We start from the raw sequence: 17,446 nt of genomic DNA, 5'->3' as shown, positions 1-17,446 counted from the left end.
TAATGCTCAGTACAATTGAACACAAATAGAAATTTAGCAACTTAGATGTTAAAATCTAGGATGGGAACAAAAGCAGTTAATCATGACAGGTTCAGAAGCCAGGGAAGAAATAATAATAATGTTGGTATTTGTTAAGCGCTTACTAGGTGCAGAGCACCGTTCTAAGCGCTGGGGGAGATACAAGGTCATCAGGTTGTCCCACGTGGGGCTCACAGTCTTCATCCCCATTTTACAGATGAGGCAACTGAGGCACAGAGAAGTGACTTGTCCACAGTAGTAATAATAATAATGTTGGTATTTGTTAAGCGCTTACTAGGTGCAGAGCACTGTTCTAAGTGCTGGGGGAGATACAGGGTCATCAGGTTGTCCCACCTGAGGCTCACAGTTAATCCCCATTTTCCAGATGAGGGAACTGAGGCCCAGAGAAGTGAAGTGACTTGCCCACAGTCACACAGCTGACAAGTAGCGGAGCCGGGATTTGAACTCATGACCTCTGACTCCCAAGCCCAGGCTCTTTCCCCTAAGCCACTCTGCTTCTCACTACCCTGGCACACAGACCATCAGCTCCCCCAAATCTCCCTTTCCCCTCCCCTCCGACCTGCTGTTGGTATCCACAAGTGAGTCACAACTTTACGCTGAAGCTCTGGACAGTTTCCTAAGCGCCCCATCGTAGTGGCTTTGCTTGGAAAAGCCCCTAGATTATTAAACCAGCCAAGAACGAAGGAAATGGAAAAGAGCTAAGATGGCCTCCCGAGAAAACCAAACACCAGCTGGAAGCACGATGTGTTGGAAGTCCCTCCATCAGTCCCCACCTTGCACATTTCACAGATCCCCCTGAGAGTACCGCTTGGCCTCCCCCAAACGAGTGGGGAAGCGATGTGGCCTAATGGATAGAGCACAAGTCTCGGAGTCAGGACCCGGGTTCTGATTCCTGCTACACCGCTTACTGTGTGGCCTCGGGCAACTCACTTCACTTCTCTGTGCCTCATTTACCTCATTTGTAAAATGGGGATTAAGGTTGTGAGCCCCATGTGGGACAGGGATTGGGTCCAATCTAATTAGCTTGTATTTACCCCGGTGCTTAGTACAGTGCATGGCACAAACTAATAATAATTGTATTTGTTTAGCACTTCCTGTGTGCCAAGCACTGTTCTAAGCCTGGGGTGGGTACAGGATAATCAGTTTGTCCCACATGGGGCTCACACTTTTGATCCCCATTTTACAGATGAGGTAACTGCGGCACAGAGAAGTGAAGTGACTTGCTCACGGTCACACGGGAGACAAGCGGCAGAGCAGGGATTACAACCCGTGTCCTCTGACTCTCAAACCCGTGCTCTTTCCACTAAGCCTTTTACCTTGATGTCTTGCTTTTGCTTTGTTCTGTTTTGCTCTGCAGTCCGTCTCCCCGTTTAGACTGTGCGCCCGTCACTGGGCAGGGATGGTCTCTGTTGCCGAATTGTCCATTCCAAGCGCTTAGTCCAGTGCTCTGCACCTAGTAAGCGCTCAATAAGTACCATTGAATGAATGAATGAAGCCACGCTGCTTACCGTGAGCCTCATGTGGGACAGGGACTGTGTCCAATCGAATTAGCTTGTACTTACCCCGGTGCTTAGTACAGTGCATGGCACATAGTAAGCATTAAGACTGTGAGCCCCATGTGGGACAAGGGACTGAATCCATCCGGATTAGCTCGTATCCACCCCAGTGCTTAGGACAGTGTCTGGCACTGAAATACCACAATTATTAAAACACCATGAAAAAGTGCCCTGAACCAATCACTAGGTCCCTTCCCTACCTTGCAGGGATTTTTGCTGCCTGTATGTGGGCATCACACGAGGGAAGCAGCGTGGCTCAGTGGAAAGAGCACGGGCAGAGGAGTTAGGGGTCATGGGTTCTAATCCCAGCTCTGCCGTCAGCTGTGACTTTGAGCAAATCACTTAACTTCTCATTGCCTCGGTTCCCTCATCTGTAAAATGGGGATTAAGACTGTGAGCCTCACGTGGAACAACCTGATGACCCTGTATCTCCCCCAGCATTTAGAACAGTGCTCAGCCCATAGTAAACACTTAAATACCAACATTATTATTATTTAGGTCATTTGTTGTCAGGCCAGGGACCCAGCCAGGCCCTCTCTGACCACCATGGTCCTTGAACCACTTTGTTCTCAAAAGATTCTTCCAGTTTAGCCAGCCGTTGGTTATTTTTTGTAGCCAAGAGCTCTCCAGCCTTGCTTTTACCCTATTTATTTTGTTAATGAATTGTACATCGCCTTGATTCTATTTAGTTGCCATCGTTTTTACGAGATGTTCTTCCCCTTGACGCAGTTTATTGCCATTGTTCTTGTCTGTCCGTCTCCCCCGATTAGACCGTAAGCCCGTCAAACGGCAGGGACTGTCTCTATCTGTTGCCGACTTGTTCATCCCAAGCGCTTAGTACAGTGCTCTGCACATAGTAAGCGCTCAATAAATACTATTGAATGAATTTTTCCAAATTTTTAACCCAGGATGAGCATTGGCCTCCCTTTCCAGTCTCTCCACGGGAGATGGTTCATCCCTGCCCTCTCCTGGACACTCAGAACTGCAGAGTCAAAAAAAACCCCCCATCATGTCGTGAGTTTAAATTGCAAGGACAATTAACTTCCTTCGCACAAGGAATTGGCCCCCAGAGTGGCTAAAGCAACTTAGATGGGGGGCTAGACTAGCAAGGTAGACTGTGAGCCCATCAATGGGCAGGGATTGTCTCTGTTGCCGAATTATACACTGCGAGCGCTTAGTACAGAGCTCTGCACACAGTAAGTACTCAATAAATACAATTGAATGAACATCAGCCTAGGGATTGCTGAGGCAGAAGGAAACAGACCTGCCCACTGGTCAAAGGGAGAGCTCTTGGGTCAGCAGAGGGGATCTCTTGGTACTTTTGGGGTGAGAATGGCAAAGCTCGTTTTGAAGTTTGAGAATAAGGAAAGTGGAAGAAAGGATGGAAAACCAGTGGTTTAGCAGAAAGAGTCCGGGCCTGGGAGTCAGAGATCATGGGTTCTAATCCCACCTCCGCTACTCGTCAGCTGTGACTTTGAACCAGTCACTTCTCTGGGCCTCATTTACCTCATCTGTAATACGGGGATTAAGACTGAGCATGGCTTAGTGGAAAGAGGCTGGGCTTTGGAGCCAGAGGTCATGGGTTCTAATCGCAGCTCTGCCACTTGTCAGCTGTGTGACTTTGGGCAAGTCACTTCACTTCTCTGTGCCTCAGTGACCTCATCTGTAAAATGGGGATTAAGACTGTGAGCCCCACATGGGACAACCTGATTACCTTCTATCTCCCCCAGTGCTTAAAACAGTGCTTGGCACATAGTAAGCACTTAACAAATACCACCATTATGAGAAGTAGCGTGGCTCAGTGGAAAGAGCATGGGCTTTGGAGTTAGAGGTCATGGGTTCTAATCCCAGCTCTGCCACTTGTCAGCTGTGTGACTGTGGGCAAGTCACTTAACTTCTCTGTGCCTCAGTCCCCTCATCTGTAAAATGGGGATTAAGACTGTGAGCCCCATGTGGGACCTAATTCCCGGGTCTACCCCAGCGCTTAGAACAGTGCTCTGCACATAGTAAGCGCTTAACAAATACCAACATTATTACTGAGCCCCACGTGGGACAACCTGACTAGCTTGCATCTATCCCAGTGCTTAGAACAGTGCTTGGCACATAATAATGATGGTATTTATTAAGTGCTTAGTATGTGCAAAGCACTGTTCTAAGTGCTGGGGAATACAAGGTGATCAGGTTGCCCCATGTGGGGCTCAAAATCAATCCCCATTTTACAGATGAGGTAACTGAGGCACAGAGAAATTAAGTGACTTGCCCAAAGTCATGCAGTTGACAAGTGGTGGAGCCGGAATTAGAACCCATGACCTCTGACTCCCAAGCCTGGGCTCTTTCCACTGAACCACACTGCTTCTCTAAGCAAGCGCTTAACAAATATCAGCACTATTATTCATGGGAAGCAGCACGGCTCAGTGGAAACAGCACAGGCTTGGGAGTCAGAGGTCATGGGTTCTAATCCTGGCTATGCCACTTGTCAGCTGTGAGACTTTGTGCAAGTCACTTTAACTTCTCTGTGCCTCATTTATCTCATCTGTAAAATGAGGATTAAGACCGAGCCCCACGTGGGACAACCTGATCACCCTGTATCCCTCCCCAGCGCTTAGAATAGTGCTTTGCACACAGTGCTTAACAAATACCAGAAAAATAAAAGCAGAAAACAAGCGGGGAGATTGTTCGGTAGCATAGTATCTTTATTTGACTGACAAATTTTCCTCTTTTGTCCAGGCTAGCGTTCGATTAACCACTGCTTGCTTTGGCCGCCAATCGCTTGTCCCTCTCTTCGGCAATGGTCAGGCGGATACCCTTTCCACGGGGCAGGGAAATCCAAGCCTTGTTGCCCTGAAAGAGAGAAGGTGGAAGAAAACTGAAACAGCAGCTCCCTAGCAGCTCACTGTGGGCAGGGAATGTTGTCCGCCTGTTGTATTTTACTCTCCCAAGAGCTCAGTACGGTGCTATGTACACAGTAATTGCTCAATGAATACGAACGAAAACTTATACGTTCCCGAACTCCCAGGTAGCAAGATGGGAAGCAAATTCCAAACTGGTTCAGTTGCCAGGCTTCTCCCTCGAAACGGTGAAGGGAAACTTGTCTACCAACTGTTTATACTGTACTCTCCCGCGTGCTTAGCAGTGCTCTGCGCATAGTAAGCGCTCAGTGTAAATGATTGATTCAGGGAGCAGTCTAAGACTGCTCACCTAAATGTGCTAAATTCAGGCAAAGACCCAATTCATTCACCTCATACGCACTTCCAGAAGAGCCGATTCGAGGACCTCGCCGAAAACAGAAGTGATTTGGCTATTGCCTCCAATGGTTGCCCTTCAAGCAGAAGCTCCTGGGCAAGGCACTCAATCGGCTCTCTACCTCATATCTTCACTCTCCTCCCACTACACCCTGGCTCACACACTTGATCCAAGTCAAAGTCACCACACACCCACCCTCCTGGTCTGGAAGCCCCCCTTCACAACCGGCAGATCACTGCTCCCTCCTGCAAGCTCCCTACTAAAACTTCCAGGAAACCTTACCTAAATAATGGCTCAACTGAGCACTTGGGGACTCACACCCCATCACAGGATTTAGTATATATAAGTGTGTGCACATACATACATACACACACACACAAACACATATGTATCCATTGCCCCCTATGTGTAATTTAATCCCCTCCCTAGATTTCAAGCTCCTTTAAGGCAGGAAACATTCTAGCAAATGCTTTATAAAATACCAATGGTTGTTTCCCTGGAGCAGAGATGTTTCTGGTGGGGGTGAGAGAGAGTGGCCAAAGAATAGAGCAATTTGTAAAAGATCATGCCTTAGAATTGAATAGATTAGTCAATAGGTCAGGCAGAGTACTGAACTAAGCTTATGGGGAACAGGTCTTGTTGGTTGCTTAAATGCTCTCAGAAGGAGATGAACCACCAATAAAGGGCCATAAGGTTTTTTCATTGTTTTCATTATTTTAAAATAAATGGGAAAATAAACTTACCTTTCCGATAACAAAGATGTTGGAAAGCCTAGTGGCAAAGCTGTTGCCATTGGCATCCTTTACATGAACCACGTCAAAGGAGCCGGGATGTCTCTCTCTGTTGGTGATCACGCCAATTCGGCCCAAATTAGCACCACCGGTCACCATACACAGGTTACCTGGGCAAGAAGAAAAAAAAACTCGAGCAATGAAGGGACTCTGACCAACAAAACCGGACGCTCTCTTTAAAACGAACAGGACAAATAAATGCCTTCTGACGCAACTCTTGGAATCAGACTGGACAAGACTGCCAGACCGGTGCTAAACAGTACAGTGCTTTGCACACGGTAAGCGCCCCAAGAAGTACGACTGAATGAAATCTACGTTTCACAGGAACCGCACCTCCTTTCAAATGAGATCTCAGGTAACTGGACTTGAGCCGAAGGTTTCCTCTTTACCATCACAGATCAAGTGTGTCAATCAGCCCCCTTCTCTTTCAAATGGATAACTGATCCAAGTCAGTCTAAGACTAAAACGAGCATCCCGGTTCAGTCCTCTTTATTTTTTTAAACATTTAGCCTCTTTGCAACTTCCTACCCCGTGGGTTCTCCTACTTTTAGCTGACATCTTCCGATAAAATGGGACGCAAGGAAGATCCTTACATTAGAGCTCGAGAAGGCTTTGGTTCTCACGACGAGGCCCTTGGACAAATGCTTTCCTCCGGACGAAATCCTGCCTAGTCGCCCCGGCGGGCGTTGGGAGTCGGGACCGCCTTACCTGTATCGAACTTGATGAAGTCGGTGATCTTCCCCGTCTCTAAGTCGATCTGAACGGTGTCGTTCACCTTAATGAGCGGGTCTGGGTAGCGGATGGTGCGAGCTTCATGTGTCACCAGGTGGGGGATGCCTTTTGTGCCCACGAAGATCTTCCTCACTTTGCACAACTTGTACTGTTAATACACACGTCGCCAAGGATTAGCACAGTACGGACGGAAACCAAAGCTGCTAAGAAGCCCTACCCAGCTTGACAGACTCTGACTGTGAGCCCTTTGTGGGCAGGGACCGTCTCTGTTGCTAAACTGTACTTTCCACGCGCTTAGCACAGTGCTCTGCACACAGTAGGCGCTCAATAAATACGACTGAATGAATGAAAATGCCACCAACAATCTTTAAAGCACATTTTCCTACCAAAGCACTCAAAAGACAGACATAGGGATCCATTTACCTTCATCCTACTGAGGTGGGATAGATTTTTAGACTGTGAGCCTGCTGTTGGGCAGGGACTGTCTATCTGTTGCCAAATTGTACATTCCAAGTGCTTAGTACAGTGCTCTGCACACAGTAAGAACTCAATAAATATGACTGAATGAATATCTTAACAGTTCAACCAAATTTTACATAAACCTAGAAAATAAACCAGATTAAACTGGCCACATACCCCAGACCACTACTCAAGAATCAGGCAGGAAGACAATTTAAAAACTCACAGTACTCCTAAGACTGTGAGCCCCATGTAAGACAGGGACTGCATCCACCCTGATTAATCTGTTCAGTGCTCAGAAGAGTGTTTGGCTTGTAACTCCTTAAGCAACATTTATTATTATTAATAATAGCAATAATACTTGTCAATTATACCTGCAGATTCATAATTCCAAGAATGGAAAACTATGCCAAAACCTTTCTACAACGTACTTAATTTCCTTCTCTTTTTGTCCTGGTGGTTTGTGTTTTGACACTGAACCAATTCAAAGGATGTGGACACAAACTACTGCATTGCCAATCACAGAATAACTGGGCAGAATTTGAAATGAACCCAACAATTACTCCTCATTTCCATGCTATTTCCCCAAGGCCATGTTTGATTTTACAAAAGCGCAACTTTTAATTATTCAGCTTCAATCTCCCATTTTAAAAGGGAGTTCTTTAGGACACACTGATAAACCCTTATAATAAACACGTATCATTTGAGTTTAAGCCCCTACCACTGCTTCCTATTAGAACTTTCAAAAGTACAGATTAGCAGAAGGAAACCACATGGGAGGTCTTACAGTGTATGATGGATCTGGGAGTCGGATGAACAAAACTGCTAAGCCCTGCTGGCTCTCTGGTGACTTGGCAAGTCGCCTAACCTCCACACACCCGTATCCCTATCTGGAAAATGGGGATATTTGCCCAACCTCACAAGGACGGTGAGGATGAAATTAAGTGAAAGCTCTTTGGAAATGCAAGCACTATCTAAAAAGTATTATCAGAATACCTGACTGTCACAGGTATTTGCTGGTGATTCAACAGTACAGTACAACACTTTAAGCTTCCACCCTCCTCATCCCCAGTCCCTTGGGGAGCTTTGGGTTACTCACTCTCATCAACTAATACCAAACCTTCAGCCTCGGAGAACTTGTAAGTTACCGAGTTTGGGGCTGTTCTTAAAAGCAGCACAGCCTAGTGGACAGAGGGCCTGGGTTCTAACTCTGGATCCTCCACTTGTATGTTGTGTGACCTTGGGCAAGTCACTTCACTGTGCCTCAGTTACAGCTATAAAATGGGGATCAAAGCCGTGAGCCCCATGTGGGACAAGGACTGCATGCAACCTGATTAGCTTGTAACTACCTCAGCATTTAGTACAGTGCCTGGCACATAGTAAGCGCTTAACAGGTACCATAAAAAAAGGCTTGGATATCCTCAGCAATTCTCAATCCATTTTTCAACAACAGAAGAGAGGGTTTAAGCAGTGGGATTAAGTTAAATGGGTGAAGCTTTCTGGGTCTTCCGAGGACGACCCACGGACCCATGAAGAGCCTGGAAGACTTTACCCCTTCGGGCCCTGCAAAGGCTTTGGTCCATCCGGTCTGCGTAGAGTATAACAATTAGAGAGCCGCACCAACTCTCCTCCGTGAACGCAGTGCGAGGGATCCAGGCCTTGCCTCAACTGTCCCTACCGGCACCTTTGATCCGCAAACCCCCACAGGGACGGGGACTGTCCTATCTAATTCCCACCTGGGTAATCTCTCCCAGAGCTTAATACCATTACCGTTGGACAACTGGTTAGACGAAAGCGTCGGGGTTGTCAACGGGCCCGGAACTCACCTTAGCTTCTTCTGCTGTGATGCGGTGAACAGCAAAACGGCCCTTTGTGTCATAGACCAGGCGGAAGTGCTCGCCGGTCTTCTCGATACTGATGACATCTGATTTGAAAAACGTTACAAATCTACATTAGCACGGGAACTTTCTTGCAAAGATACTTGTCTCACTGTGATCAAAAAGAGAAACATTACATGTAGGGAAACTACAGTCATGAGATCCTTAGCTTTAGTAGCAAGTGCACGCACATGGACACGCATATATATATATAGACACACACCCTGCCCTTAAAAGTAAGCGGCTCCAAGGGGAAGCTAGCTCCACCAGAACCTCCAGGACTTGTAGTATGGTCTGTGAAAAGCAGGTCAGAGCCGGGAAGGGGTGACCCCACCCACCCTCTCCTCTTCCCCCTTAATTCCAGCTCCTTAAAAGTTAGTGGAGGGGAGCAGGGCTCAGACCACTCAATCTCTGGTTGTCAACACTTGGGGATCCAATCCAAGCAGTCTCCAGAAACTTCTTGTCCTGAGTGTCGGGCTCACTCATACCTTGGAGGCAAGGAATGGCTGGCATCCCTCAATTCCACATTACTGGCCTCACTTTAAACTCCAAACTTTTGGCCAATATAGGGCTCCAAATCGACAGCACTATTTGCAGACAGGCAGGATTGCAGACGGAGAGTGGGGCGTTCTGGGAGAGATGTCCCTGGAGTCGCTATGGTCGGAGACGACTCCACAGCATAAGACAAGATAGGACCAGAATAAGCAGCTTCTTAAATATAGCTAGAGGGACAAATTGCGTTCCAACTCTACCTAATTGTACTCTCCCAAGTGCTTAGTACAGTGCTCTGCACATAGTGGCTTTCAATAAATATCACTGATCGATTGTTACCAGAAGTGGTCAAAACACACTCTTGAACAGCAGTGTGTTCTTAACCAGTATTTTCTAATTCCAGGCCTCTTCAAAATAAAAAAGGGATCTGTTTCCCAAACTGCTGCTTGCTATCTCCAAGTCAGGATATTCATCGGCATGCATTTTGACTTTGAACGCTCAGAATGGAAAAACAACAGTAATAGTATTTATGGTACTCGTTAGGCACTAATGATGTGCCAAGCACTGTTCTAAGCACTGGGGTAGACGCAATTTAATTAGGTTGGACATGCCCCGTCTCACCTGGGGCTCTCTTAATCCCCACTTTTGCAGATGACAACTGAGGCGCAGAGCAGCGTCACAAAAGAGACAAATGGCAGAGCTGGGATTAGAATCCAGGCCCGTGCTCTATCCACTGAGTGACTCAGTGGAAATAGCCCAGGCTTGGGAGTCAGAGGTCATGGGTTCTAATCCCAGCTCCGCTGCTTGTCAGCTGTGTGACTTTGGGCAAATCACTTCACCTCTCTGGGCCTCAGTTCCCTCACCTGGAAAATGGGGATTAAGACTGTGAGCCCCACGTGGGACAACCTGATCACCTTGCATCCCCCCAGCACTTAGAACAGTGCTTTGCACATAGTAAGCGCTTAATACCATCATAATTATTATTCTCTCCACAAATCACCCAAACTAAGACCATCTCTACCAACTCTGTTGTATTGTGCTCTCCCAAGTACCCAGTACAGTGCTCTACACCCAATAAGCGTTTAGTAAATACCTCTCATCAAACCTATCAAGTACTACAGGAACTAACAAAATGAGGGGAGCATTTTGTGCAGGGTCAACTGGGCTTGCCTTTTCCAGTGCTTGGAACAGTGCTTTGCACACATTAGGCGCTTAACAAATGCCATCGTTATTCCTCTAGTGGATCCCTAGAAATATTGCAGCTTCCCACCGTCGATACAATCCAAAATGAACTAGGTAACAGGCAACCTAAGAGCTTCCACGAGCCCCTCGCTCCCTCAACACGCGGACACCTGACCTATCTCCACTCACCCATAAATCCAGCAGGGTAGGTGATGTCCGTGCGGACCTTCCCGTCGATCTTGATGAAGCGCTGCATGCAGATCTTCTTCACCTCATCTCCGGTCAGGGCGTACTTCAGCCTGTTCCTGAGGAATATGATGAGCGGAAGGCACTCCCTCAGCTTGTGGGGGCCTGTGGATGGACGAGGTGCCTGCACGGGAGAAACAAAGTGAGGCATTTCGGCTCTGAAATCGGGGATTTGCACTGTTCCCACCCCAAATCCCCCTTAGGTGACATCGCCCCATACTTCAGTCTTTCAAAACTGACACTATAGAGGATGCCAATTACTCCTTACTGGGCCTGACACGGAAGCCCTCGATTCAGAGGGTTGCACGAGACAAAAGAGGGCAGAGAGAAATGATGTGGCCCAAGACCCCGCAATGGTCAATGGACAGCAGTGGACACCGGCGGGGGACTGAGCCACCGCACGCACCACATTCCAAGACTCCTCAACGACACTAAATTGAGGCCTAGTCAGCCATCAGTCAGTCAGTAATCCCGTCTTCTGGAAAGCCACGATTTTCCTGTAATTCTCATCTCTCTGATTCTTAAAAAAACATGCAGGGCAGGCTATCAAACTGAGTTTTTCTGCATATCAGCAATCAGCAATTGCTCGAGGACAGTACCCCAGAAAAGGGGCCAGGGTTTACAGAACAAGATAGGGTAAACCCGAAACAAGAGTTCTCAAAGGCTTAAACTACCTCCACTTCAACTCATCACAAACGTTTTCGATGTCGATGACCAATTTTAACAAGTATCGGCATTACACCCGGGACTCCGGAAAAAAAAAATGTGCTTCTGCTTTTACAATACATCGGAGAAACTGATACTTACGAAAACACCCGTCAGTTTATCCAGCATCCAATGCTTGGGCGCGGCAACACGCTTCAGATGCTTCTTTGGACCCCGAGCCTTAAAGGAAGAAGTCAGTTAGCCAACAAGAAATCTGAGGGCTCCCAAACCACTGCACCGGCGGCACTAGACTAAGAAATGCTCCTAATGACCCCATTTCAAATCTCTCAAAGCCCCCATCCTCTACGAGGCCAAATAAAGGTGGCCGGGGCCTCACAACCAACCACCTAGTCAGTCAATCTTATTTATTGAGCGCTTTCTGTGTGCAGGGCACTGTACTGAGAAGTTGGGAGTGTACAACAGGCACATTCCCTGTCCACATGGTGCTTACAGGCTGGAAGATTTATTTCATTGTCCCTTAGGGACTTCAAGGGATGGAAAATTTCCCCAAGGTCTCCCGGCTCTCAGCCTGAAACCCTCGGAGCATCTCGCCAAAAGCTCCCACTGTCCCATCTCCGCCATGCCGCTGACACCTTTTTACACTCTACTGCGCTACTCTATATCTCTCCCAAGCGCTCAGTACAGTGCTCTGCACATAGTAGGTCCTCAATAAATACGACTGATTGGCTGACAGTAGGAGGGTTTGGAGATTGCAGGGTTCAGGGCTCCTTGGCCACAATAGCAGGCAGCCTTGAGGTGCCTAATGATGGTGGCATTTGTTAAGCGCTTACTATGTGCCAGGTACCATACTAAGCGCTGGAATGGGCAGAGAAGCATCATGGCTTAATGGAAAGAGCCCGGGGTTGGGAGTCGGAGGTCGTGGGTTCTAATCCCAGGTTTGCCACTCATCAACTGTGACTTTGGGTGAATCGCATCAGTTCTCTGTGCCTCAATTCCCTAATCTGTAAAACAGGGGTGAAGAATGTGAGTCTCATGTGGGACAAACTGGTTACCTTGGATCTCAACCAGTGCTAAGAACAGGGTTTAGCAGAGTAAGCGCTTAAATACCATCACCATCATTATTATTATTACAAGGTAATCAGGTTTGATACAGTCCCTGCCCCACGTGGGGCTCATAGTCTTCATCCCCATTTTACAGATGAAGGAATTGGAGGCCCAGAGAATAATAATTGTGTTAGTTAAGTGCTTACTCTGTGCCAAGCATTGTTCTAAGCGCTGGGGTAAATTCAAGGTAATCAGGTTGTCCCAAGTGGGGCTCGCAGTCTTCATCCCCATTTGGAGAAGCAGTGTGGCTCAGTGGAAAGAGCCCGGGCTTGGGAGTCAGAGGTCACGGGTTCTAATCCCAGCTCTGCTGCTTGCCAGCTGTGTGACTTCAGGCAAGTCACTTCACTTCTCTGGGCCTCAGTTACCTCATCTGTAAAATGGGGATTAAAAAAAAAACTGTAAGCCCCATGTGGGACGACCTGATCATGTTGTATCCCCTCCAGTGCTTAGAACAGTGCTTTGCACGTAGTAAGCACTTAATACCACCATTATTATTATACAAGGTACAAGATGCAAGGTTGTCAGGTTGTCCCACGTGGGGCTCACAGTCTCAATCCCCATTTTCCAGATAAGTGAGGCCTAGAGAAGTGAAGCGCCTTGCCCAAAGTCACAGCAGATCAGTGGCGGGGGGGAGATTAGAACCCCTGACCTCTGACTCCCAAGCCGGCACTCTTGCCCCTGAGCCCCGCTGCTTCTCGGGAAGCGTGTTGCCGAGTCGTCCATTCCAAGGGCTCAGTCCAGCGCTCTGCACATAGTAAGGGTTTGATACATACGATCGAATGAACGAGACAGTTCATTCATTCAATAATCCTTATTGAGCGCTTGCTGTGTGCAGAGCACTGTACTAAGCCCTTGGAGTGGACAATTGGACAACAAATAGAGGCCACCCCTGCCCCACAATGGGCTCACAATCTAAAAGGGGGAGACAGCTAAACAAGTAGACAGGCATCAGTACCATCAAAATAGATAAATAGAAACACAGATATAGGCACATCATTAACAAAATAGAGTAATAAATATATACAAATATGCAGTGCTGTGGGGAGGGGAAGAGCAGAGGGAGGGAGAAGGGGGAATAGGGAGGGAAGGAGGAGCAGAGGGAAAGGAAGGGCTCAGTCTGGGAAGGCCTCAAGAGCATCAAAATAAATAGAATTAAAGGTTTATACACATCATTAATAAAATAAAGAGAGTAATAAACAATATATACAAATATGCACAGTGCTGTGGGGAGGGGAAGGGGGAAGAGCAGAGGGAGGGGGAAGGGGAGATGGGGAGGGGAAAAGAGGGCTCAGTCTGGGAAGGCCTCAAGAGCATCTAATTAAATAGAATTATAGGTCTATACACAATAAAACAAACAGTAATAAACAATATATACAAATATGCAGTGCTGTGGGGAGGGGAAGGGGGAAGAGCAGAAGAAGGGAGAATGGGAAGAGGAGGAGCAGAGGGAAAGGGAGGGCTCAGCCTGGGAAGGCCTCCAGAGCATCCAAAGCAATAGTATCATAGACATCTCATTAACAAAACAGAGTAATAAATTATACAAATATGCACAGTGCTGTGGGGAGGGTGCAGGGGCAATGGGGAGGGCAGGAGGGGCAGAGGCAAAGGGAGGGCTCAGTCTGGAAAGGCCTCAAGAGCATCAAAATAAATCGAATCATAGAGACACCTCATTCACAAAATAGAGTAATAATATATACAAATATACACAAGTGCTGTGGGGAAGGGAAGGGGGAAGTGCAGAGGGAGAAGGAGCAATGGGGAGGGGAGGAGGAGCAGAGGGAAAGGGAGAGCTCACCCTGGGAAGGCCTCAAGAGCATCAAAATAAATAATCAGATACAGACGCATCATTAACAAAATAAAGTAATAAATAGTATGTACAGATATGCACAGTGCTATGGGGAGGGGAAGAGCAGAGAGAGGGTGCAGGGGCAATGGGGAGGGGAGGAGGAGCAAAGGGAAAGGGAGGGCTCAGCCTGGGAAGGCCTCAAGAGCATCAAAAAAAATAGAATTATAGATATAGACGCATCATTAACAAAATAAATAAACTAAAAATAATGTATACAAATAGGCACAGTGCTGTGGGGAGGGTGCAGGGGCAATGGGGAGGGGAGAAGGGGCAGAGGGAAAGGAAAGGCTCAGCCTGGTAAGGCCTCCAGAGCATCAAAATAAACAGAATTATAGATATAGACGCATCATTAACAAAATAGAGTAATAATATATACAAATAGGCAGTGCTCTGGGGAGGGTGCAGGGGCAATGGGGAGGAGGGGCAGAGGGAAAGGAAGGGCTCAGCCTGGGGAGGCCTCAAGAGCATCGTAATAAATAGAATCATAGATATAGACACTTCATTAACAAAATAAATGGAGTAATAAATAATATTTGCAAATAGGCACAGTGCTTGGGGGAGGGTGCAGGGGCAATGGGGAGGGCAGGAGGGGCAGAGGGAAAAGAAGGGCTCAGCCTAGGAAGGCCTCAAGAGCATCAAAATAAATAGAATTATAGATATAAACGCATCATTAACAAAATAGAGTAATAAATAATATACACAAATAGGCACAGTGCTTGGGGGAGGGTGCAGGGGCAATGGGGGCGGGGGGGGGGCAGTGGGAAAGGAAGGGCTCAAGAGCATCAAAGTAAATAGAATTACAGGTCTACAAGCATTATTAATACAATAAATAGAATAATATGCACAGATATGGAGGGGAAGGGGAGCAGAGGGCAAGGGGGGCTGGGCGTGGGAAGGCCTCCTGGAGGAAGTGAGCGCTCAGGAGGGCTATGGAAGAGGGAAGAGAGGTGGGGGATGCGAGGGGGACTGGCCTCGGGTCACGGAGAGGAGAAGCGGGGTGAGAAGGCCGGTCTTTCCCCTCCCGGCCGGCTTCCCTCCCGAGGCGATGGCGGCCGGTCCCTGCCCTCCTCCTCCCCTTCCCCGCCGCCATCGGCCGCCATCCCGGCCCGGCCCGGCCCACGGAGCCGCCCCTCCGCCGCCCCCGGGCCCGGCGGACGTCCCGAGGGTGGCGGCGGAGCCGGGGGTCGGGGGCCGGGGAAGGATGGCGGCGGATGGCGGCGGAAGGCCCGGGCGGCCCCAAGCCTCACCATGGCTGCGCCGCGCGCCGAAAGGGACGCCTCCTTCCGGGCACGCGCCCATATCCCCGCGGGAGCGCGCCTACATCCGGGTCCCGGCCCCGGCGCGCCCCCCCCCACGGCCCCGCCCTCCCCGCGCCCGCCCCCTGCCGGCCGGAGGACTCCCTGACCGCCGCTTACTGGGTGCGGAGTCTTCATCCGTTCCATCCAATGGATTGAGCGCTTACGAGATGCAGAGCATTCATTCGATCCTATGGATTGAGCGCTTACTAGGTGCAGAGCATTCATTCATTCGATCCTATGGATTGAGCGCTTACTAGGTGCAGAGCATTCATTCCATCCTATATTGAGCACTTACTAGATGCAGAGCATTCATTCGATCCTATGGATTGAGCGCTTACTAGGTGCAGAGCATTCCTTCCATCCTATGGATTGAGCGCTTACTAGGTGCAGAGCATTCATTCCATCCTATATTGAGCACTTACTAGATGCAGAGCATTCATTCGATCCTATGGATTGAGCGCTTACTAGGTGCAGAGCATTCATTCATTCGATCCTATGGATTGAGCGCTTACTAGGTGCAGAGCATTCCTTCCATCCTATGGATTGAGCACTTACTAGGTGCAGAGCATTCATTCCATCCTATATTGAGCACTTACTAGATGCAGAGCATTCATTCGATCCTATGGATTGAGCGCTTACTAGGTGCAGAGCATTCATTCATTCGATCCTATGTACTGAGCGCTTACTAGGTGCAGAGCATTCCTTCCATCCTATGGATTGAGCGCTTACTAGGTGCAGAGCATTCATTCCATCCTATATTGAGCACTTACTAGATGCAGAGCATTCATTCGATCCTATGGATTGAGCGCTTACTAGGTGCAGAGCATTCATTCATTCGATCCTATGGATTGAGCGCTTACTAGGTGCAGAGCCTTCATTCCTTCCATCGTATTTATTGAGCGCTTACTAGGTGCAGAGCATTCATCTTACTAGGTGCAGAGCATTCATTCATTCGATCCTATGTATTGAGCGCTTACTAGGTGCAGAGCATTCATTCAATCTTATGTATTGAGCGCTTACTAGGTGCAGAGCCTTCATTCGTTCAATCCTATGTATTGAGCACTTAATAGGCGCAGAGCAGTCATTCAATAGTATTTATTGAGTGCTTACTAGGTGCAGAGCCTTCATTCATTCAATCAGGGGAGACAGACAAAAAACATTCCAAGTGCTTAATACAGTGCTCTGCACCTAGTAAGCGCTCAATAAATACTATTGAATGAATGAATGAAAAATGAGACAACATCTTCACGATAAATAGAATCAAGGGGATAGACACCTCATTAACAAAAATAAATAGGGTAATAATAATAATGTTGGTATTTGTTAAGCGCTTACTATGTGCAGAGCACTGTTCTAAGCGCTGGGGTAGATACAAGGTCATCAGGTTGTCCCATGTGAGGCTCACAGTCTTCATCCTCATTTGACAGATGAGGGAACTGAAGCACAGAGAAGTTAAGTGACTTGCCCACAGTCACACAGCTGACAAGTGGCGGAGCTGGGATTCGAACCCATGACCTCTGACTCCCAAGCCCGGGGTCTTTCCACTGAGCCATGCTGCTTCTAGTAATAAGAATAATGTTGGTATTTGTTAAGCACTTACTATGTGCAGAACACTGTTCTAAGCGTGGGGCGAGATAGAGGGCCATCAGGTTGTCCCACTTAGGGCTCAGAGTCTTCATCCGCATTTTACAGATGAGGGAGCTGAGGCACAGAGAAGTGAAGTGACTTGCCCAGAGTCACACAGCTGACAAGCGGCTGAACTGGGATTCGAACCCACGACTTCTGACGCCCCAGCCCAGGCTCTTTCCACTGAGTCACGCTGCTTCTCTAATAAAAAATATATACAAATGAGCACAGTGCTGAGGGGAGGGGAAGGGGGAAGAGCAGAGGGTGGGAGGGGGGAGGAGAAGAGAGG

At 48.0% G+C, this 17,446-nt stretch overlaps 1 protein-coding gene across 1 annotated transcript; it reads right to left on the bottom strand.

Moving 5' to 3' along the window:
- Nucleotides 1-4,265: 4,265 nt before the first annotated feature.
- On the bottom strand, nt 4,266-15,563 carry RPS4X (ribosomal protein S4 X-linked). Its single transcript, XM_029067953.1, has 7 exons — nt 15,481-15,563; nt 11,425-11,502; nt 10,561-10,741; nt 8,647-8,744; nt 6,338-6,509; nt 5,582-5,739; nt 4,266-4,436 (listed from the first exon to the last, which is right to left on the bottom strand). Exons 1-7 carry the CDS (start codon nt 15,481-15,483, stop codon nt 4,335-4,337), a joined length of 792 nt encoding a protein of 263 aa, XP_028923786.1. The 5' UTR covers nt 15,484-15,563; the 3' UTR covers nt 4,266-4,334.
- Nucleotides 15,564-17,446: the final 1,883 nt, after the last annotated feature.

This window comes from Ornithorhynchus anatinus, chromosome 6, assembly GCF_004115215.2.
Source record: "Ornithorhynchus anatinus isolate Pmale09 chromosome 6, mOrnAna1.pri.v4, whole genome shotgun sequence".
NCBI classification, from domain to species: Eukaryota; Metazoa; Chordata; class Mammalia; order Monotremata; family Ornithorhynchidae; genus Ornithorhynchus; species Ornithorhynchus anatinus.
The sequence above is the reverse complement of the archived record's forward strand: the minus strand, read 5'-3'. Positions and strand labels throughout refer to the sequence as shown.

Excerpts from the sequence above, each read along its gene's own strand:
- RPS4X (XM_029067953.1), bottom strand. Across the intron at positions 8,745-10,560 it reads CTACCCTGCTGGATTTATGG|ATGTCATCAGTATCGAGAAG; the intron begins GTGAGTGGAGAT and ends TTTTCAAATCAG. Across the intron at positions 6,510-8,646 it reads TCACAGCAGAAGAAGCTAAG|TACAAGTTGTGCAAAGTGAG; the intron begins GTGAGTTCCGGG and ends GTGTATTAACAG.